The sequence below is a fragment of the Pleurodeles waltl genome, chromosome 1_2, assembly GCF_031143425.1.
Source record: "Pleurodeles waltl isolate 20211129_DDA chromosome 1_2, aPleWal1.hap1.20221129, whole genome shotgun sequence".
Taxonomy (NCBI): Eukaryota; Metazoa; Chordata; class Amphibia; order Caudata; family Salamandridae; genus Pleurodeles; species Pleurodeles waltl.
The window spans coordinates 1,010,593,331-1,010,617,094 of NC_090437.1; the positions used below are offsets into that span (position 1 = coordinate 1,010,593,331).

Consider the following 23,764-nt stretch of genomic DNA (forward strand, 5'->3'; position numbering starts at 1 on the left):
TATTCAAAGGTAAGGAATCTGCAACTAGAAGTCTTTAATAGATGAACAAGTTATTTACCTTTTGTAACGCCTTGTCTGGTAGAGACAATTTATAGGTGCAGATTCCTTACTGATCGTTCCCTAGAACTAATTTCTAGGGGCAGGGACTCCCTTTTCAGGGCCTTAGTTTTAGTAGTCACTGTTCTTCATGGCTCTATGCTTCTGCTGTGAAAAGAAACTGACGTCCGCGCACTGGGGAGGTGCCTATAGAGGATCTGCAACATCATATCCAGCACAGGAGACAACGGATGTGGAGCCGATCACCCCTACCTAATAGGTGCAAGGGTGCTGCTCACAAAAATTCTCCGGATCCAGTCTGACACCTAGGGGAAATTCAAAGGTAAGGAATCTATCTGCAACCAGACATTGCCTCTACCAGATATGGCATTACCAAAGGTAAGTGACTTGGTTATTAATTCATCCACAGTTGCACCTAGCCTGGGTTACCACTTATTGCCTTCTGGTTATTTTCACCTAAGGAAATATCAAAGGTTGTAAGATTGATGCTCTTTACACACCTGAATACATTCTGTACCACAATAACTTTGCAGTATAGTTGGCCCGTATGATCCTCTTGTTTATGTACCAACAAATTGCGCTGATATCCTTTCTAGTGTAAATATTAGCATGTCAATGAGCTACTTCTCTGCTTTGCCACCTTAGTCTTTTTCATATTACATGTGCTTATCATTATATAAGTACACCAGATGTACTTGACTCAAGAATGCGCAGATCTCGCTTTGCTTGCAACAGTGCACCTGTTTCAGATCCTTTCATATTGCCAGGCATATTTATTTCAAGATGAAAAGTATTCACGTTTACGTTTTGTGCTCTAATAGCCTTACAAGTGCAAAATAAATCTAGTGCACAAAATATATTGTGACCAGTTGTTCAGTACTGGTGTATTACTTTTTAAATGAACTTTCTGTTGGCCAAACCTGCCTGACAATCATGACAGTTTTCACAAATCTTAATGGGTTGATGGCGAAGTCTGTAATGGTCAAATTGGGGTCTTGCTTAAGGAAAACAGTCATGATAAAAAGGGTGAAAAAGTAGAATTCTAGAAACTTCAATTAAAAATTCCTGTCTTCCGCCTCAACAACGATGCCGATGAAGTTCAAGCCACCTAGGTTTGACAATTATAAATGTTTATCATCTCCAAAGGAAAGTTTCCTTGCACTGTAGTGGCCCCTTATAGTAAAGCAAGTCTCACCCAGTTTGATATGTTTCCTGCATACTGAACTTCGGCCAGTTATTTGGGTAATTGACCAGCTTGTAGAAGGAAGACATGGATACCTTTAGTCAACGTTACTGACTGTTAACAAATGGGTGTCAAGTATGCAAATGTTTTCTTTACATTCATAAATGAGTGGTGTTGGGTGGAAAGTGTGATCAAAATCTTACTTTAGAATTTACAGAATAAAGTACACTGCTCCTAAATAATCCAGATGATGCTTTTCCAGTACTACACTTTTATTGGTGCATACTTGTTCATGAGTCGTACTTGATGGAGAGGTAGGTTGAAGATTGCATATATTTCTGTAAATTGTTAACACTTCTGAGGAGGAAGAACTACCCCCACACTGCTGTTTGTTAGTTAAGGTAAAATAAAATCCCAATATGGCACTATTAAATGGATCGTCCAGTAGGGAAATTTACTAACGAAGTGAACTGGCTGTAAAAGCAAGGGTCATCCCTCTCTTTGTCTCCTATTTAATAAATTATAAGCTAAATGTCCTTATAGAAGAATGCTGGTCCTTTAGTGTTGATTTGCCTCTTCACCCATTACTTTAGGTGCTGATGACACCACGTCTGCATAATGATTGAGTTGATTGATATTATGAATATTCCTCAATTGTAATTACTTGTGCCAAATTCTCTTTCAGCAGTAAGATAGACATCAAGCTGTGCTTCAGTCAATATTGAATATAAAACCAGCGTGATTATAATAAGCTTAGATTCTACTTTCTACTGTTTTATAATGAAAAGCAAAGTACACCAGTTTAACAAGTTACATTGTATATCAATCTGTAAATGTTAGTAGAGGAGCTATCATCTCTAAACAGTTATTCATGAGTTCTCATCATTCTTCTCCATGTAAAGTGGTCCTCCACACCAAACACGGAACCCTGAGCTATACCTAGAATATTAATATTGTTGTACATATCTAACAAAATCGCTAGGGTTCCTACAAAATTTGTTTCTGTTGAGCAACTGAAAACTAAAAATGTGTATGTTAAAAGCTGAAATAGTCTTTTAGTTAGACAGCAGAACTGAACTTCAATGATGAAAAATATCAGGTAGGGATAAGCACACACAACCCTTATGCATTTTTATATAGGCTTGAAATCTTAAATCACTTAGATGAACCAGATTTTATCAACCTCTTATGGATGCTACTCTTTAGAAGTGGGGCACTTACGTTTTTAAAGATGCGTACGTTTGCAGGAAAATTACAGGACTGAGGTTGTTGGTCAAACAATTTTAAGTAGGCCCTCCAGAGGGAAATTAAACTCAGTCCATGCACACAAAAACTGACTGACTTTCAAACTGACATTTGAAAATGTACATAAATAATTGTAGGTATACACTTTTATTTGTAAGTGTTAATCGAATATCAGCAAATTACTTTATTTTACAATGTGGGTTCAAAGTTTTTCTTAAAAAAATTAGATAAGTGCGAACCTTTTTAAACCTCCCATCCTATATGTCCATAAAGCAGACCCAACAACCAACTCTGAAAGTACTATGATATGCAGCAACCTCGTGGTAGAAAGGAATATGAAGCTGATGTATGAATAAAGCAAGTCATGCATAGAGCATCTTAACATCCACCTCCAGTACATTGGAAAGGGAGAAGTCAAAAGGGAAAGACAGCAATTTGAATACCATGACCCATAACACAGGACCATCTTAGCATTTGACTGGACGATAGAATATCTAAAAAACACTGGGAGAGCAAGTCTCTCTTGGCTAATAAAGTAGCTTAATATCATGCCTGGCAACAAATTAAATTGTAGTGAGGAGAAGTCACAGTCTATGGTAATGTGCACTCAGGAACCCAAGTTCTAACAGCTGCAGAATAATAACTCTTATCTCATGATCCGGAAGGTTTCTGCAGCTTTCACTTGCAGAAAGATTTATTAAGTAATGAGTGCCTCTGGCTTTCCAGAATGCCACAGGAGTGCATCACTTTATAGTTGGATTAGTTCCTTTTTAATGAGCACCTTCTAAACTGCATGGTTCCCGAATAGTCAGAAAAAAAGTCCTTCTCCCTGGAGAGCATTGGCATTCTACCTTGATCGTACATAAGAGTTCCAGGTTGATGGTCAACTCCTTGTCGGTTATGTGGTTGCGAAGAAAGGTTCTGTCCGCGTACCGAACAAACTCCCAATCTGTCTGGGTACCAAGCTGAGCAATAACAGTACCCATGGTTTCCACAGCTCCCTAAGAGTCTGTTATTGGAAGTCTGTTTTCTTTACAAACTCTTATTCCAGCATAGAAATCACTTGACAGAAGCTTCTTCTAAAGGAAACGCTGTACCAGCTCAGGAGTGAATAAGTCTAAAATTATTAGAGATTCCTGAGACAATTTTTTGTGGCCCTCAAGAAATCCTCCAAAATTGTTACCTTTGAAAGATTAAATCAGGAAGTGTGTTAAAACTGTTTAAGAAAGTCCATTCATATTAATGGTCCATTCTTTACTATGATTTAAAGACAAGCAATTATACCATAAGATGCAAAATACATCATTATTCATCCCTCTGACAACAGTGGGTTTGTGGCAGGTATGAAAACATTTGCTGATCTAGCGCGTGCAGTAAAATAACTATGATGCAGAGTGCTGCACATTATTTGGTGATTCCTGCTGTGAAATTAAACATACCTCAAATGATAATGGTCTTTTGAGTTGGATGAACTTGTTTTCTTTGCCACCAAATGTATCACAATACACATGATTTATTTACTGTCATATTGGATCCTTCTGTCTCTTACTGAACATGTGTACTACCCAGATTACCAAAACCGTCCTGAGTGCTGATATTTAATCTCTTTATTTTCAATATAAAAGACTGTTTGGTAAAGTGTGGGGCAGCTGCACTTTTCATCCTGATAAAGTGTAGAAATGTAGGCAGAAGTGTGGGATAGGGCATGCTCTCCCCTTTGGAAAGTACAGCAGGTGTGACTCTGCTAAGCTGATCTGAAACCCAGAAATAATACTGCTTTTTCTCTATATTCTTTTGTATTTTGTTTTTTCTTTATTTAGCTGGATTTACCTTTCTACTGAAATTTTCAGTCATTGATAGGTGCAGTTCCACCCCCAACACTGTTAAAAGGAGGGCCCTGAGCGCCACGCATTGCTGACTATTTTCCTTCCCAACTCCAAGTTGGTGGTAACCATGTGCAATTTAAAAAAAAATGCATTAAAAATGCATTTTTTTTTAAGTGCCATGTAGCACACACATGCCCTTAGGGCATGTGTGCACTTTACATGTTCACAATTGTTTTTTTGGGGGGGGGGGAGCATCAAAGGGGGCCTTAGGCGCTCAGCACCCTTGGTTTCTCAAAAACATTCCCTAATAGCAATTGCAAATTTAAAAAAATCGCTATTTTGTTACATTCCATTTTGCATTACCTAAATAGCGATTACCTAAAATTCGCTATTCAGGTAATGCAAAATGGAACTTTGATACATCTGGCCCAGTATGACTTAATTCCCTATCATTGAGAGATCCACTGATTGAAGGAAGTGATAGTAGGTGATGGCATTCACAGAATTCTGTGGATAACCAAAGCAATGCCTCCCCTAATAATTCCACTGGGTATTCATGTAGTCATTAGTTCTTCCTGAAGTCACCCTCTTGGATTTAGACGGTAAACATTATGGCATGTGAGTTCTTTGAAAAATAGTCACAGTATTTAAAGCCTCTTCATCTTTATACCTCAGACACAGGGATAGCCATATTTGGATTCAGCTATGAAGGAAGTCACCAAATTGGTCAATGTGGATTATTTGCATAAAGACGTACAAGATTTGTATGGCAACCACCTCGTGCACAATAGTACAGGGTGTGTCATGATTATTTCAATGCTATTTGTTCGCATGTGGCTATTACTCAATAGTAGTATGAGTACAACATTCTTATTGTGACATAAGGCTAGGGGGTTTAGACCAGGGTTAGCAAACAGTAAACAGCTTGGTACACCAAATGATGCCAAGTGCAATACTGCCTGTTTTGCTTTCTGCTCAAAGTAAACAAAAAAATCATCCTTCCTGATATTCGGGAAATTGAAATGCATTGATATCGAGTCTGGTTATGGCTAAGTAGAAAGCTGCTATACATTTTTCCACTGTTTCTTTGTGTTGGATTTGTGCTGATTAATAGAACTTCACCAGCAGCTGTTGGTCAGCAGCTGCATGGTCCTGCAGCCACTGTGTCCTTGTGTCAGACTGAGAGTCCTTCCTTATTTAGGGTGCAGGACAGGTATGTTGGCCATCTAATTCCACATCTGACACCACTTTTAAACAGCAAAGTTGTACTTTTTTTTCAGAGCACGTATTTCAGTGTCAACTTCATATGCCAACCCAGCACCTTAATCAGCATCCCATTAAATGTCACCAGTAACACCGTCCACCTTACTTGACAATGTTTGCAGGTCAGTTCATTGGCTACGTGGCCATAAGCTTAAGTTAATCTTTTAAGTGCTTCCCACCAGGCCACTCCTTCGTCATGCATTAATTGACTAAATCAAGAATTTCATCCTCATCAGTATTTTTCCTCTACTCTTCCTCTTATCGGACCCCATTCAACACCACATCAATTTGCCTCACATCACTTCGTATCTCCTCCCTTTTCTTCCTGTGTTATCTTTGTGCTCATCCTCCTTGAATGGTAATCAAGATACATAAAATCAGCAGCAAAGTTCTTTGCCAATGGGATGTACACCAGACAATGCTGAAGTTCTTAAAGTATGTATTGCCACTTCATAATTTGCAATGTCTCCATTCCTCCACTCCTTGTAGTGAACAAATGCACAAGAGACTTGTGATCTGTTCTCAGTCTGAATTCTGTATCTCCCATGTAGGTTTCAGAGTGTTGTGCTCCCCCACTACATCACAAGTGTGTCTTTCTCTTTCACTGAGAAAGATGATTCAGCTCCATCTAGCACTCTGTATGCAAATGTCACAACTTCTTAATTTCCGTTGACTCTCTTCTGCAAGAAAACTCCAACAAAACCTATCAACTCACACCTGTCATGATGATGCTTGTATCCCTAGAGTCAAATTGTTTGAGTGGTTGTGCTTCAAGTATCCCCTTCTTAACTTCAGTAAAAAGGATTCCCAAACTGCACACTCTACACATACTTTGCATTTTGTTTTTGAGTTCTTAAAGACTGTTTTACTCGTAAAGTGAGGAATACATTTGCCATAATACTCCATCAACACTAGGAGGGACCTCAATCAGTCCTTATAAGACTACTTTACTGATTAGCTTCCACCAAGACTTATAAAAACATTTTTTCCTATAGATTTTCTAGGGTCATGGTGCCCCAGACAGACTGGATCACCGTCAACAAATCTGCTTTATTTCTTTTTCAATATCATTCCACTTGTCTTCAGGATGTTCAGTAAAGTACTCATTCTCTTATGATGTCTATGTCTGCACTCCATACTAAGATATTATTTTGGAAGTATGCCACCACGGCTAGGAATGCCCATAACTGTTTGAAATTTATTGACAGCAGATACCAATCCAAATGTCAATCACTTGTAGTTATAAGCAGGCTCTGTGGTGACAAATGTGGGGATGTTGGGATTTGCGATGCAGCTCTCACTGGTGGTAGGTCACCAACATGTCTAGGGAGCATAATGAGGAAATGTACCTGCACCCCTTAATGTCACCAGCATCTTGTTATTCAGATGTGGTTGGTGAACCACCTAAATGTTTTGATTCAGGTCATGGAGGTTGACTCAAAATCTTATCCATTTGTCCGTCTTGAATGCCAGAAGCTCAGGTGCAAGCCATTCTGACCTATGTATCTCTTAAATAAATAAATGATGTCCAGCTTGCACAGTTTCTCTAAGTCAGCCTTTTGTTCCTCAATAAGGCCCCAGGGTACCTTTAAAACCTTGATGCTTGGCACCTTCCTTCAAAGCAATTTTATGACTAAATCCCTTGACTTTTCCAATATTGTCTCTGAACTTTTCTGGGCACTTTTCTATCTAGTTCATTTCTCTATTTTCCCTGAACCTACCACTTGGTTTACTAAATACAAACAGGATCTACAGCGTTCCCTTTCAGGATGATTGGGGTTCATTACCCTATTTACCTCTTTTTGCTCCTCCAAGCTAATAGGCAGTCCCTATCCTGTGCCACATGCACACCTCTTTGGCTATGTTATCCTCAAATGCTAGCTCATTTTCACATTTCTTCACCATTTCCATTCACTTTCTTCAAAAAGTGAAGGTTTCAATTCTTGGCTTCTTCAGTATGATTTGTAGAAAAGTTACCTTTTTTATTACAACAAATCTATGACTTTCCAGACACACTTTTGTATTACCCTTTTGTGTTATTCTGATACACCCCAAACAACATCTCTCTACATCTTTTCTTTTTTTTAGATACTCCTGCCACTTGATAGATTTGTGACTTCTCTCTTATGTTGACTGACCTTAGTTAACGTTTCCCTTTTCCTGGTTGGCCTTAGATGTCTTCCTGACCTCCCCTTATCACATACATTGTCTTGAAATTTACATTTCCCTTATGCATAACTGTGAATGCTCAATTCCTTGAGTGATCTCCAATATAGATTCTAGATCAGGACCTTTCATCCATATCAAACTCTCTTGGACCTTATTGCTAGTATTTTTCATTAGTTGATCTCTGATAATTTCGTACTTGCAGTCTCTGTAGTTGCACATGACAGCCAATGCTTTCCGTGTTGCCACAAATGTATCCACCTGTTTTCCAGATTGTTGGGAGCTTTGCAAGAATTTTTGCCTTTCTAACATTCTGCCTGAACTAAACCTCTTGTGAAATGGTTTTGTGATAGTGGCATAGTCAGCTACTGTGTCAACACTCTACCACCTCTAGAGTGGCTCCCCCCATGCGTATTTTGAATAAGTGCTGTGGTAATTGTTAAAAATACTCCTGCCTTTCAGGCCCAAAGTATGGATTAACAAGGCTTCCTCTATTGATTTCATTTATTTTTAGAAGTGAAAGGGCTCAGTCTATTGCATTAAGTTATGCTTCAAAGATCTTCTTCCAGTATCCCAGTTAAAATGTGGTATCACCTGAACTGCTAGGAAAGGAGATGGGGGAGCAAACCCTTCTGTTTTAATTGCACTGGTTCTTGAATGGCTTGTTCATGGTCTGGCTCGCTATAACAGGGTTCCACCTCCTATGCTTTTTTCCACTTAGGATATGTCTGCTGCCTTTATTTGTTTGTCAAAATACCTTTAATCTGTAGCCTCCATTATTCATGCCACCCACATGACACAGCCGATTGGTACACCATTACACTTTTCCAAAATTTCTGCCCTTTTCGCCTCAGTTTGTCAAACGGTTCGTCAGGCTACAGAGTCTGCTATTTTGTGCATCCTGAACCACTGCATCAAGTATTTGGCCATGCTGGTTGTGTAATGGTGGTCAAGCATCAGTTCATCTACATCATGTACCACTGCACAGCTGTATGATGCTAGATTCTTGATCTCCCTTGTTTTAAGGACGACACACCATGTTCAGTTCTTTCGGTTGGGGCGATTTACACAAAGTATCAAGTCTGTCAGGCTATGACTGACATGTGCATCAACAGGTGGCCTTCCCAAGTACTGATCAGTGGGAGGAATATGACCAGGTTTTTACAGGTTGTGCTCTAAAATGGCAGTGGTTATCTATGTCCAAATTCTGTGTTGTACAGTCACATGAATCCATAATGGTGCAGCAACACAGCAGGTCTTCTCAGTCTACTGACCCCCAGGTCAGTCAGATCCACAGACGGTGCTCTATAAAGCTTTAGAAGTGAGAAGATGACACAAGTCTAATACATGATCGACCCGGGTTGATTGTAGTAGAACAGGAGAAATCACCTCCTTTTGTCCAAAAGCTGCAGCTGCTGTGGTCAAGAACTCTCACATAAAAAGATATACATACAACCCGATTTGCATCATAAACAGGTAGGAATCTCGGATGTGCATAAGGGCTACTAAAATGAACATCATCATATCTTACAAACACCAATAGAGTCTTAAGTTTCTGGGTGTTTACACATTTCAAACATTTATTCCAGGCAGAGTTAATAAAATCTATTGCATGTATGAATATACAAAAGTTAAAAGTTTAAAAGTGACATATTACAAAGCTATGACAAGCACTGTTTTAATTAGGCAAAAATAGCCTTGACCAGTAAGAGCTTTTGTATAGTACTTTCCAGTTTCTTTCCAGCTAGACATAAGAATTTCACAAGCTTTATGTTCGGGCAGGTATTAGGTGCTTTTAAAGATTCATTAAACTCACTAACATTTTTCATGGCTCTTCTCATCTGTAAATGCTTATAAAATGATTATGTATGGGTGTCGTATTTGGACTCTCACTCCTAGGCGAGACTGCTGGTTTAGGGATGACAGCACTTTTGTTTGTAGGCGACTAAGCCAATCCTACAGCAAGTCGCAAGTGTCCCAGCTCACAAGCAGTACCTCACCAAAAACCCAAACAGGAAAGGATGATTTCTGGCAGCCTTTACCCATGGACTTTAGAGTGTGACATCTCAGGGGAGTCCTGGTGGAACGGAAATTACCCTTTACTCACGTTAGCAATAAGTCTCATTCACACACAGGGAATAAAGAAGATGCAAGAGAGTTTTCAATAGGTTTATTGGAAAGACTGCAATCTACGGTAAAATCCATGACCTGCAATTATTGGGATAGCTAATAATAAAAGAAGCATGATTGTGAGGAGGCGAATCGTGAGTACAAAGACCCCCACCATCTTACAATAAACATGAAATGTTAAAACACTAGCATAGAAAACCTAATCCCTGACCTAGTTAGAGCTAGGTGTGTTAAACTTAATCTGCCAGTACCATATCCATGAGAAGGGCCCCACCAACCCTCGTTACCTTGGAATGAGGTCTCTAGATCAGACTCCGTGGTGACACAATGACTGGGTCTGCTTCAAGGGGACCTGCAGCATAGATGGCGTCAATAGCATCTGATAGGAATCCCTCTGATAACCTTTTCTGTGTGAGATGTATTTAGACAGATCTTGTAGGACCCCTGACGCAGGTATGTTCCCAAACAATAGATAAGGGGGCAGGCTTATGGCGGCAATTATGTAAACAATTCCCACCAAAGTACATTATGTTCCTGTCACATGTAAGTGGGAAAGGGACATGATGTGAATACCTACATACAATACTTAAGTTTGACGCTGATAGTGATGCCTTCACAGAGTGGCATGGTAACGTAGATCAAAACATTGATCTAACTCTAAACAAAGGCAGCCATCTTAATATAAAAATAGGCCAAGACAGAGCAGGCTAAGTAGGTTAAAAGTCACTAGGTGACAAGGGCACAGGCCTGCAGGCCAGAAAGCTAAGCTAAACTGATTCCCATTAAAACTAAATAGAATCCACTACACAGGACATCACCAGATGCCCTGAGGGTATAGAGAAGTGGTTTCTCAGGAAAAAGAATTCTCCTTGTGAGCAAAAAAAGTTACATATGGAAATGTACATTTCCAGCTAACATATTCATGAGTGAATGTGGTCCAGTCGGGGTGCTTCTGTAATCTGGACCATCATAGTTTTTTGAGACTGCTCCTGGTGATGTTTATGAACACACAAAGTCAGAATCCTACTGCAAACATGAGAGACCCTAAGTGTGCATTTTATGGCTTTTTACAATGACTGAGAGTTTGCTGCAAATTCTAAATCATACTTATTTCATTTGTATTCAGAGTGTCTCCACTCCAGAAGTCTGAAGTTGTGGAAATGGTGAAGAAGCAAGTCAAAGTAATTACTTTGGCAATAGGTGATGGGGCAAATGATGTGAGTATGATACAAACAGCACATGTCGGTGTTGGCATAAGTGGAAACGAAGGACTACAGGCTGCTAATTCATCAGACTACTCAATAGCACAGGTATGTCTATTTACATCTGAAAACCTACAAAAAATATGTGTTAAATGAGAATGGGATACTTTTTCATAAATCAGTTCCACTGAGGTACATTTAATGATCATAGTGAGGTTCATCATCCCAACATACTCCTTAATAAGAAATCACTGAACAGCTATTCCCGTCCTCAATACTGATTTGTCATATAATGTAATGAGCTCTTCATCAAAATATTTAACTTGTACCCATGTGTCTTTTATATTTACTTATATATTCTGAGATATTTAAAATAGTGCAGACTGATAGTCACAGAGCTGTATAGCATTTTATTTAGAACATTATTACGGTAGGAGTATCTCAGACATTTTGGTGCTTTACGTAGGAGAATATTATTGTGTATGTGTGGTCAACCAAATGACAGAGACCAAGATGTAATGGGCAGAGTAGGTAAAAACATAGGGCCACATTGAGTGTAGCGGTCTATAGACAGCCGCCAATGCAGCGATCTGACTGCCACATTACAACCATCGAGGTTGGGCCACCAGAGAACCGCCAGTTCCGCCAGAATCTTGCATCCCGGCAGTGGCGGAGGTCCTAATCGGCCAGGGCAGCACTGCCCTGGGGATTGCGACCTTGTTTTTCACCAGCGGCTTCATGGCAGTAGCACAGTTGTGAGCCGGAGACAGTGCTGTAGCCTGTTTCCCACTAGGCCAGTTTCCGCCCGCCAACCTAGCAGGAAACCGATAATAACCACCCTTTTGGGAGTTTGGGGCACGGAGTTTTCCATCCGCCAAACTCGAATCAACCCCCTGGTGTTGAGGCAGTTCTAGACACCATACAGAAGTATTTTAGTACACATGTTTCTAACAGCAACAAAAGATAAAAATGTCTCAAAAATCACACAATGTTTGGCTGAAGTACCAGAGCCAGGATTAGTATCCTGTCACCACTTTGTAAGGTCACCTTGCTACTAGGTTGTGTCTCCTGGAAATATTGTGGTCTACATATTAAGTTTTTATAGCCCTTATGAAGGTGGCTAAGTTCTATGGGTTTCACGGAATGGAGGAAACTTGTTGACTTGAAATACGATGTAGGGTTATTAAATAACCCTAGACAGTCACACATTGTTTTTAGCCTTATTAGGGACACTATTATTAGCTTAGATTTTTGGGGGTGAATTGCTAGGTATTTTATCTCAGCCACTCACCCCCTTCCAAAAACACTTATAAGAGCTTTCACAACATGGTTGATCCCATCCAAACATGAATCTGTGTTGGATGTTGACTAGACCTGATGAAGAAGTATGCCATAAGTTGTTGGTTAGGGTTGCTGGTACAAAAACTGAAGAGGTTCTGTGTTTGTAATCAGATGGATTAGCATTTTTCTTGCAGGATCTTTCTTGAGGCTGTACACTTGTGTGTTATCATTGATTTCAAATTATGGTCTGCTTAACTGATATTCATCAGGCACTTCATATTGTGAGCTCCTGTAATTGTACAGTTCATTTGCAAAGTAACTTCTTATTACATAATTTGCATCTCAAATTGCATTCCCATTTGCAATGTAATATCTTATTCCATAGGAATCAAGCAGGGTGTGTATGATGAATTTTACCACTGTCGATAGGGTATTTTTTGTATTTTCATCCTCCCAGGAGATTATGGTATTCTTTGCAACTTAAAGGGGCAATTTAATGCTATTTGTAAATGGTACCACTGAGGTAGTGCATTGGAACCAAGGTAAGTAACAGCTCATGGACATTATGAATAGTTGCTAGGCTTTGTATCCCATTTGAAAGTGAAAGCATTGTTTTCCTGTAGTTTTTAAAATTTTAAGGCTGTGTTGTAAGCATTTTCAGATGCAGTTCGCACCAGTCCCTGGTAACCTCAGGCATATGCATGGTCTCCTTCAATATAGCAAAAATCCAAAAAGCATTTTTTAATTGCATTCTGTGTAACGACCCATAGCTCTCTCATTCAACTCACCACAGTAAAATTCTCCATTCATTAACAACTACAATGAAGATATGCTGATGTTTATCTCTGCAAACTAGTATGTTGTGCAGCTTTTCACATGTTACCATCTTAATACATCTTTACTCAACTTCTTTTAAGCTTGTGCCTCCCTTAATATCTACTTAAGAATCTTACCCTCCATGGTTACCCTCTATTTATTTAAGTTGTTTTCCCACAATTTATTTGTTAAGAGAAATATCTGTTTATGGTTGTAAAGTGTACCAACACCCTATCCTACCTAGGAAAAACAGTGCTTCAGGAAAGCATTTGCAAAACTTTCACTATAAACAATTTACTTTTATAAAATAGTAACTGTTTTTTAAAATTATTTGTATTAAAGTTTAATTGTTTGAATTTGCTAAGCAACAATTTCCTGTTAAAATCCTTTACAAAAGCACATTTTATGATGTATCTACAGTATTGACCATGTTTTACATTTTTTGTTTGTAGTTTAAATACCTGAAGAACTTGTTATTGGTTCATGGTGCCTGGAACTACAACAGAGTATCAAAGTGTATCCTGTACTGCTTCTACAAGAATATAGTTTTATATATTATTGAGGTAACTTTCCAATGAACATTTTGCTACATTATGCAATAGTTATTGCAGGTTGTCTATTGTTGACTTTGTGTGTGTGTGTGTGGGATGTCTCATCAGTTAATTAAACATGGCACAGTTAGTAACACTGTTTAGTTCCGGATGGGCACACAGGTTTGCCTAAGGAGCCTTGCCTGGTAGCAGTCTTGAAGCAGATAGCTTTATTGTTACAAATGGGGCCTTTGGTTGGCAGTCAGGTTATCCCCTGTCCAAGCAAGGACCCTCACTCTAGTGAGGGCAAAGGAGAGACACATCTGGTTAACCCCCACTGACCACCGTGGAAGCTTGGCACAAGCAGGCAGGCTTAACTCAGAAGCAATGTGTAAAGTATTTGTATCAACACACACCGTAATACAGTGAAAACACTACAAAAGGACACCACACCAGTTTAGAAAAATAGGCAATATTTCTCTAAATCAAACAATACTAAAACGAGAAACATCCAACATACACAAGTCACAATCAGAATTTTCAAAAGAATAAGAGTCTTACTCCATAGAAAACAATGTAAACGTTGATTTTACACAAAGTTCCTGGTTTGCGTTAAAAAATAAAGCCGCATGAGTAAGCGTGCATCGGAAAAGTCGGTGATGCGTTGATTTCTTCCTCGTAAGGGAGGCCGTGTGTTGTTTCTTCTCCAGTCAGGGTCAGCGATGCGTCGTTTTACTGTCTTGCAAGAGAGCGATGCATTGATTTCAGGATGGGGCACCTCAGATCCGCAGATGATTTTGATGCCCCGGGGTCGATGCATGGAAAATCCGGTCGCATGTTGTTAGAAAACTGTGTCGCGTGGGGTTTGCATCATTATCTGAAGCCGCAGGCAGGTTGTTTCTCCAGCCGCAATGCATCGATCTCCCAGCCACAATGAAGGTGGAGCGTTGATTTCAGCCGCATTGCCGGCGGTGTGTCGTTTATCAGCCGCATTGCAGATGATACGTCAAATTTCCCTGCATGGCATTTTGTGCGTGGATTTTAGTCCTTGTTCTGACAACTTCATCTCTCAAGGACCAGGGACTAAGTAGGACACCACTTGGCAGGGCAGGAGTCTCAGCAGAGAGTCCATGTGCTGGCAGAGGAAGCCTTTGATGGCCCTGAGACTCCAAAACAGGTGGCAGGCTCAGTTCAAGCCCTTGGAGATTCTTCTCAAGCAGGAATGCACAACAAAGTCCAGTCTTTGTCCCCTTCCAAAGGCAGAAGTAGCAACTGGAGGATAGCCCAACAACGCACAGTCACACGCAGGGGCAGCACTTCTCCTCAGCTCTTTTCTTTGGCAGAGGTTCCTCTTGATCCCCGAAGTAATCTAAAAATGTGGGGCTTTGGGTCCACTACTTATACCCCTTTCTGCCTTTGAAGTAGGCAAACTTCAAAGGAAAGTCTCTGATGTTCACAAAGATCCTGCCCTGCACAGGCCAGGCTCCAAAAACACAACAGGGTGTTGGAGACTGCATTGTGTGCAGGCAGGCACAGCCCATTCGGATGTAGGTGACCGCTCCTCCCTCCACTCTAGCTCAGGTGGCCCATCAGGATATGCAGGCTACTCCCCAGCTCCCTTTGTCTCACTGTCTAGAGGGGATTCACAAACAGCCCAACTGTTAGTCTGACCCAAATAGGGAATCCACAAAGAGTCATGTAATGGTTGAAGCAAGAAAATGGCCACTTTCTAAAAGTGGCATTTTCAAATTAACAATCTAAAAACCAACTTCACTAAAAGATGTATTTTAAATGGTGAGTTCAGACACACCAAACTCCATATTTCCATCTGCTCCCAAAGGGAATCTGAACTTAAATAATAGTTGAAGGCAGCCCCGTGTTAACCTATGCGAGAGATAGGCGTTGCAGCAGTGAAAACCAAATTTAGCAGTATTTCACTGTTAGGACATGTAAAGCACATCAGTACATGTCCCATCTTTCACATACACTGCAGTGTGCTCATGGGGTTACCTAGGGCCCATCTTAGGGGCGCCGTACATGTATGAAAATGAAAATTTGGGCCTGGCAAGTGGGTACACTTGCCAGGTCGAATTGGCAGTGCAAGACTACACACACAGACACTGCAGTGGTAGGTCTGAGACATGTTTACAGGGTTATTCAGATAGGTGGCACAACCAGTGCAGCAGGCCCTTTAGTAGCATTTGATTCACAGGCCCTGGGCACCTGTAGTGCCCTTTACTAGGGACTTACTAGTAAACCAAATATTCCAATCATGGAAAGCCAATTACATATACATTTAATACAGGAGCACTTGCACTTTAGCTCTGGTCAGCAGTGGTAAAGTGCCCAGAGTACCAAAAACGGAGTCCAGCACACAGTCAAAACATGGGAAGCAGAGGCAAAAAGACAGGGGAGACCATGCCAAGGATGCCGTGTCTAACATTTATAATTCTTATAAAATATAGTTTAGTGTAGGAAGGTCCTCCTTTTTGTCCTGGTCACCAGCAAACTTTTTGGACAGATACTGGTGGTTACTGACTCTTGGCTGTGCCCTTGGTACTGATTACCTGTCCCAGGGCAAGTGCTCTGTGTAAACGTGGTTATGCAAATGAGGCTAATTATGATTGGCAGTGTCTACCTACCTATAAGTCCCTAGTATATGGTAGGGTATGTAGGTTTAGGGACCCCAGCATAGGTAGTGCACCCATGGGTGCACTGCTGAGGTGCCCAGGGCATTTAAAGGTGGGCCTGCCTTGCTGGCTGCTTTTAAACTAAAGTTATACGCAAATTCGACTTTGGAATTAAAAGTACTTCCAAAGTCTTAAACTACATTTTTTACATATAAGTCACCCCTAAGGTGTGCCCTATGTGCCCATAGGGTTGGGTACCATTTAACTATAAGCAGGGACCTTATATACATTGTTTCATAAACCCTGGTGATGTAAAATCGCCAAATTCTTTTTCTTCAATATAGTAAATGGTGAAAGCTAGAAAAGGAATACTTTGTTTTAATCAACAAACTCCCCTTAAGTGCCAGATACCTTGAGTTTGGTATCACATTGATTGTTATCATAAATCCCACAACTTAGAATTGTTGAATTTTAACTAACTAGCTCAGGTAAAGAGTTTTACAACTCTACCTGAAAGTTGTCAACTTCAGCTCTGAAGACCAGGCTGCCTTGATGAGGTGTTAAGCGGCCTGGGCTGAACACAAAGCATGTGCCTAGGGGAGGAGATCTGCTTCAGTAGATGGTGAAACAGGATGGGGGGAGCAAGCAAACTGGTCTTGAAAGGCAGGGAAGGACATATGGAGCAGCTCAGGACCTCCCTCACTTCCTGCAACCCCAGACAATTAGGTGCCCTCTTAAATAGATTAGGAGAGGGGTTTGTTTAGGATTTTTAGCCACATCAGTGGGTGGGCGCAGCCAGATCTGACCTCCAAAAATCACTTTCAGCCATGTTGGATTTGTGAAGAATGTTGCTCCCTGGGGTTGATTTTGCCACACTTCCCAGGAAGTGGTCATCAAAGGGGGAAGGAGCCTGCCTGTGATTGGACCACCAGGACCCCCCTGCTTTCCACCCAGGAGCAAGGCTAAATATGGCAGAGTTGCACCCACACCTCAGATCCCTACAAGAACATCAGAAGAAGAGGGTCTGCCCTGCTGGACCCCTGACCTGCATCTGGACACTGCACTCTAAAGGACTGCACCAGCTGCCCACTTGGGCTTCACCAAAAAAATGAATTTGCCTGGCTTCAACTGGTTCCAGAAGCAACTCCCTGCTTGCTACAGGCAAAATATAGCTAACCATAGTCCCCTTCCTCAAATACTGAAGAAGCTGACCCCTGCCCAGTGGCCATTTTGGAGTTTGCTCCAGGTGCATTCTGGGAGTTGGAGTCCGCACCCTCAAGGCGCAACTCAGAGCTCCTGGAACCTTGCAGTGAGTTGGGGACTCCTAAAGGACCTTCAAAGACCTTCTGAAAGAAGATCCAGAAGTTTGGAGAAGATTGGAGAACTTTTGGTTAGAATCTCAATAAAGGGACCGACCACCGCTTTGAGTTTAGCCGGCTTGCCTCAACCGCGACCCGGCCTAACTTGCAGGTTCGTCCCCCTAAAAAGCTCCAGAGCCCCGGACTTCCAGGACTTCACCGGGGTCTCTGAGAAAAGTGATCCGACGACCTCTCATCGAAAGCTGCTTGCTGATGAGGGTCGACCCCCTCAGAAGGAAAAAGCTCAAAAAAAGGACTACGTCCGAACATAGAAAGTTGACTGGGACATCCAGTGCAGAGGGCTCCAGGGATGTTGGATCAAGATTCATTATTTGCCCAGACGAGGATTTTCATCTCGAAAAATCATCTAAGTCCGAACGTAGAAATCTTCACCGAGGTCTCCTGCGACCCGTATCTGAAGAGGGCTCCATGGAGGTCAGATCGGACTAGTGACTTCGTCCCGCTAAAGAAAATCTTCACGAAAATGACGAAGTCCGAAGGTAAACTTTTGACCGAGGCCTCCCGCTTGCTGTAGCCGAGCAGGGCTCCATCGCGGTCAACCATAAACTTTGACTTTGCCCCGGTCAAGGTGCGACCAGATGACCAGATTGGCACTTTTTGTTTCTGTGCGCTAAAACATTAATTCTTTAAAAATTCTTATCTGTGGTTCCTGTTACCCGATTTTTATTTGATTTGGTGTCAAATTAAAGATAAATATATCTCCTGTTTTTATAAATTGGTTTGGGATTTTGAAACTGTTTCCTGTGTTTTATTTAATTACTGTTTTGTGATACTAGAATGCTTTACACACTTTGGCATTCATTACTAGGCTGGCGGCCTTCAGACCGCCAGCCTTGCGGCGGTGGTCTCCCCACTGCGGGCCTGGTGGTGAAGACCGCTGCATTATGAGATAGGCGGTTTGGCTGCAGCCAAACTGCCACAACGCCGCCTGGCCCGCTGGTGCAGTCGCACCGATGTGGCCGGCGGTAAGCGCCTCCGGGCCGGTGGCAGCCCTAATGTCACTGCTTGTATGACGAGGCTGCGGGCCGCTAGGCTTTTAGCGGTAGTCACCCTGCCATGAAAAGCCTGGCGGTAACACACCTGGTGACGGGAATCCCCATTCCTGTTGCAGGCACATACACACACCCCCATGTACCCCCTCACTCATCAGCATACATGCACACACCCCTCTCCAAATTGACACTCATGCACACACCCGCCCTCCATGCACACAGACATGTACTCATGCACACCCTTTCAGGCACACACATGCATCCAACACTGCTGTACAGGACTCCGCCACGCCGTATAACGTATCGTTATATGGCGGGTGGAGTCTTGTTGGCGTGACGGTACTGGTGGTGGAACTGCCTCTTCAACTCCATCGGCCAGGCCAATGGAGTTGGATTTCCGCCCGTAAATGGGCGTAAGTCCTTTCAGGACCCGTAATATGGTGGTCAGCAGAACGCCAACACTGGCAGCCTGCTGGCTGCAACAGCTTCGGTGGTCTTCAAAAAAGACCGCCGAAGCCGTAATTAGGGCCTTTGTCTCCTGAGTTAAACTTTGTTGCTTGTTTCCAAGCTACCAAGGGTTGAGCTGGGGTTAATTTATTGAGACCTAACTGAATCTAGTGGGGGCTAGTGGCCTATTTCTAAGTGTAGGTACTTACTGGTCCTTACCAATAATCCACTTTCCAACATTTACTTTTTCAATCCATCAGTAAAAAGGTGTAGTTCCCACCATCTAGAAATCTGCTCTGGTAAAACCTCTACTAAAAATAACCCCACCTTGTCAGCATCAGATCCAAATAACTCCTGCCCAATATTGTTGTTATAGTGTCTGGCAAAGAAATTGGAAAAGTTAGTCCTTCATCATGTCCAGCCATTCGTAGAAATGTGTGCCATTCCTACATTCCCTGCAAGCAGGTTTAAGAGCCAGGCACAGCACAGAGATGGTAATTGTCTCTATGCTGGATGACAGCACTCTGTGTTGCAGACAGGAGAGAGGCAGGTATCCTCCTCCTTTTAGATCTTTCTACTGCTTTTAAAGTGGTTCACATCCTTCTTATGAATCTAACTCCGTCTATTACACTGTCAACTTTTGGATCAGAACCTATAATCATGACATACTGGGTCCCATAAGGCTTCATTTTATCTCCTCTGCTGTTGAATATGTATGTGTTACCATTAGCTAAACTGCTGGAGGACAGTGAAGTTAACTTCTTTTTGTATGCAAATCATTTTTTATATGCATCAGTCAAGGAATTTACATTCCACCTGTTTTATATCTGTGCTGTAAGCAATCCATAAAAACCAGAAAATGGTAGAAATCTGTAGCCTTGAAACCACAGTGGGATGGGTAGGCGCTTTTATAAATTCAGCGGGAGTACCTATGTTGAAGAACTAAGGTTGCACGTAGTTAAGTTTTGCTTCTTCACAATGGGATTCCCTCTGATAGTCATAAAAAGGTACAACAGAGTGGCAATCTAACCCTAAAAACATGATCAGAGACACACATTTGAAAATCCTAAGTCAATCAGTCAGAGAAGCCTCACCACTTAGTTATCAGTAGTGGAGCGAGAGTCCAAGCAATGTTGTTTTGCAAAGGTGTGACCTGACCTCCACATAGCAGTCATACAAATATTGGGGAAGCTGACATTTTTCATGAGAGCAGCAGTAGCTGCTTTACCGAACATGGATTCAGCCTTAGGTTCCGGTAATGTTAGAAAAAAATCTATCTGGCTTCCGTCTTTTTAGAGGAAGCTAGTCCTGTCCTAACACCACCATAAATCATAAACAGTTGTTTGACCTTACAGTTCTCCTTAGTATTTTCTCAATAGTAATGTTAAGACTTCAGCTCAGCCCTAGGGTCTGTGCTAGTTCCTTCCTTGCTGGCGACGATGCCATCTCTGCTGGCACCAGTAATATTTAATCACAATGCAGTTTTCTGACCCTGAACCATTGATAGACCTCGTAAGACCTAATTCATGCTTGGAAGTAATCAAGATGCAACCAGTGTTAGTACTGCCATACTTTCAGACTTAGCTTCTCTATTTAAGTCAGTGCTATCAGAGGATAGGGTACTCTTTGACTTAGATTCAATGTAGTCCAGGGCATATCTAATGTCCCTCACCACCCTGATAAGGCAAACAATCTGCTCCTCCCTCATTACACTGATGAAGGGCTGTAGTGAGACTTGCAAAATATCAGGGAACTAGATATCTTACCAGAGACAAAGCTTGACTTGCCACCTCATCGACCAGTGTAAGAAAGCACGTCTATAACTGTACTGGTGAGTGAGCAGAAGTGCTAGACTTGCAATTGCCTGCACTGAAAACTAAAGCCAATGTATTTACTGAGATTAATTAACAAGTTCAACCTCATCTGAGCCACTGTTATAGCAAAGCTCTTACGAACACTGTTATGGCTACTTGGTCTAAGCCACGCTCAGCCCTTCCAGTCAGCTACCTTTTGCTAGATTGCACAGACCAGCCCCTCTCAGTCCTTGCTTTTTGACAAGACACCTAACACCTGAAAGTCCTTTGGGGTACAGATCCACAAGGAAAGTAAGTCATAATGCTTTTCCTTCAAACTCCCCAGGAAGGGAATCAAATTTCCCTTTGGCCACTGGCAAGCAAATGCTTTCTTCAGCTAACCTGGCTTTACGTGCTTTGAATGTGGTGTGCCTTCTGGGCATGCACAACCTTGCTTTATGGGTCATGGCCAGCAAGATCTTGTTGGCCATTCCAGAGGTCTTCAGAAATTCACTTGCCCAGACAATCCAAGGTGGACTAGATGCATTATAATTTAAGTTATGGACAGGCCTGGACATCACCAGCTGCATAGGTCATGCAATTAGAACCAATGTGTTGCTTAGAAGGCTACTCTAGGTGTGATCAACCAGGTTTCAAGATACTGTTGTAGTGTCCCTTATTTCAGACAGATGGTGGGGGCCTTTGTTACGCCACTGCATAGTAGTTGCACTACAGCTCTAGCCTTGGGGTTATCCTCAGCCATACAGTTCCACAAGTAGTATAGGCAATTTAGGGGCTATTCCAGAAGTCTGTCTTACCAACACCATCAATCTTCTAGTCGATGCAACAGCAGACACAGCCCTTTTGGGGCAGAGGGCGAGGTGGTGGCTGAGGCCGTTCTCTCCAGCAGGAATAGCAATCCTCCATCTCTGCCTCCCTTCCTTCAGCGGATCCCTCTCCGGCTTGAGAGCTATCACACTAGACTGATGGGTTTTACAGATTGTGCAAAGGAGCAAAACCCTGCCTTTCTTTTTGCCCCCGTATCTTAGCCCCACCACACCACAGCAATTTTTGTCAGACCACTCCTTGAGATTTGTGCCCACGCCCTGGTGTGAGTCCTGTTGTGGGTCAAGTCCGTTTGGGCATGCCCAAAGTGTCATCGCTTGCTTTCTTCTTTGTTTGTTCCCTAGGGTTTCTCCCTATTCTTCATATCCATATTCTTGTGTTAGTAGTTTATATGTTCTTAATGAATGACATTCGTGGCTTCCCTTTTGGAGGGTTGGGGTTTCTGTTCACCTACCCAGGAATGCTGTTTGCTGCTGTTGCCTTCAGCCTGACAGATAGTTTCTATTATGACTTGTTGTTAGAAATGGTTCTCTAATTGGCAGTCAGTTTACACCCTGTCCAAGTAGGGACCTTCTCTCTAGTCAGTGTAAGGGAGATACACAGCTCAGATAACCCCTGCTCACCCTGTGGTAGCTGTGCACAAACAGTCAGGCTTATCTCAGAGGCAATGTGTAAAGTATTTGTACAGACACACAGTAACACAGTGAAAACGCCACAAAAGGACTCCACACTAGTTCAGAAAAATAGCCAATTTGTCTCTCAATCAAACAAGACCAAAACAACAAAAATCCAACATACACAAGTAAAGATATCAAATTTTAAAGTAAAAAGAGTCTTAATCCATAAGAATCAATGGATGCGTTGTTCTGGAACAAATGCATCAAAAATAAAGCCCAGGGGTGAGAGTGCATCAGAAAAGCAAGTGATGCATCAATTTCTTACTCACAAGTGAGGCAGTGTTTCGATTCTTTCCCCACCAGGTAAGCGATGCATCGATTCTTTCTTCGCAGGGAAGGGATGCCTCACTTTTCAGACGAGCAGCCTCAGGCCTGTGCGGTGGTGATGAAGACGTGACATCCAGGGATGATGCATGGAAAATCCGGTTCCAGGGCAGTGATGGATCCACGCAGAGATGGTGATGCATAGATTTCACCAGCGTTGCATAGATTATTCAGCCGCGTTGCAGGCGCTGTGTCTATATTTTAGCCGCTCGGCTCCGGTGCATGGCTTTTCACTCCGGTTCTGCCAGCTTCTCCTTCCAAGGGCCCAGGGACTGGTTGTGGCCTTGGGCCTACTTTCGAGGTGACTTACATGTAGTAAAATAGAAGGGCTGGGCCTGGGAAGTGGGTACATTTGCCAGGTCGCACTGGCAGTACAAAACTGCACACACAACACTGCAGGGGCAGGTCTGAGACATGTTTACAGGGCTACTCATGTGGGTGGCACAATCAGTGCTGCAGGCCCACTAGTAGCATTTGGTTTACAGGGCCTGGGCACCTCTGGTGCACTTTACTAAGGACTTACTAGTAAATCAAATACGCTAATCATGGACAAAACCAATTACTAATCCAATGTGCACTTTAGCACTGGTCAGCAGTGGTAAAGTACCCTGAGTCTTAAAGCCAACAAAAACAAGTCAGAAAAAACAGGAGGACGGAGGCAAATCGTTTCGGGATGACCCTGCAAAAAGGGCCAGGTCCAACACTTGTGCAAATTGTTTTGTTTTACCACTTTTTATGGTTACCTGTGATGAGAGAGTGCCCCACATCACTGCAGTTTGGGCCCTGGCATTCTGCTTGTTCATTTTGGGACGTATCCCCACACCCTAACTATTTTCTGCACACGCTCTCTTCTGCCTTTCTGAGGACTTCATGGCTTCCCTCTACTATAAGCCTGAAGAGCTGTAGCTGAAGGCTGATGTGGTCTGCTGTAGTGTTGTTAAGGAGGGCAGTGCGGAGTCTAGCAGCTCTACTTGTTG

General features: G+C 42.2%; 1 protein-coding gene across 5 annotated transcripts in view; it reads left to right on the forward strand.

Moving 5' to 3' along the window:
* The window catches only part of ATP8A1 (ATPase phospholipid transporting 8A1), a 944,803-nt gene that overhangs the window by 545,760 nt on the left and 375,279 nt on the right, over positions 1-23,764 (forward strand). For all 5 annotated transcript variants that reach the window (XR_011194335.1, XM_069201769.1, XM_069201775.1 and 2 more), the window contains 2 exons: positions 10,997-11,180; positions 13,622-13,732. Coding sequence is in view for 4 of the 5 variants with exons in the window: in XM_069201769.1 (XP_069057870.1) it covers positions 10,997-11,180; positions 13,622-13,732 (295 nt within the window). In the remaining variant the exon portion in view is untranslated. The remainder of the gene's footprint in view (positions 1-10,996; positions 11,181-13,621; positions 13,733-23,764) is intronic.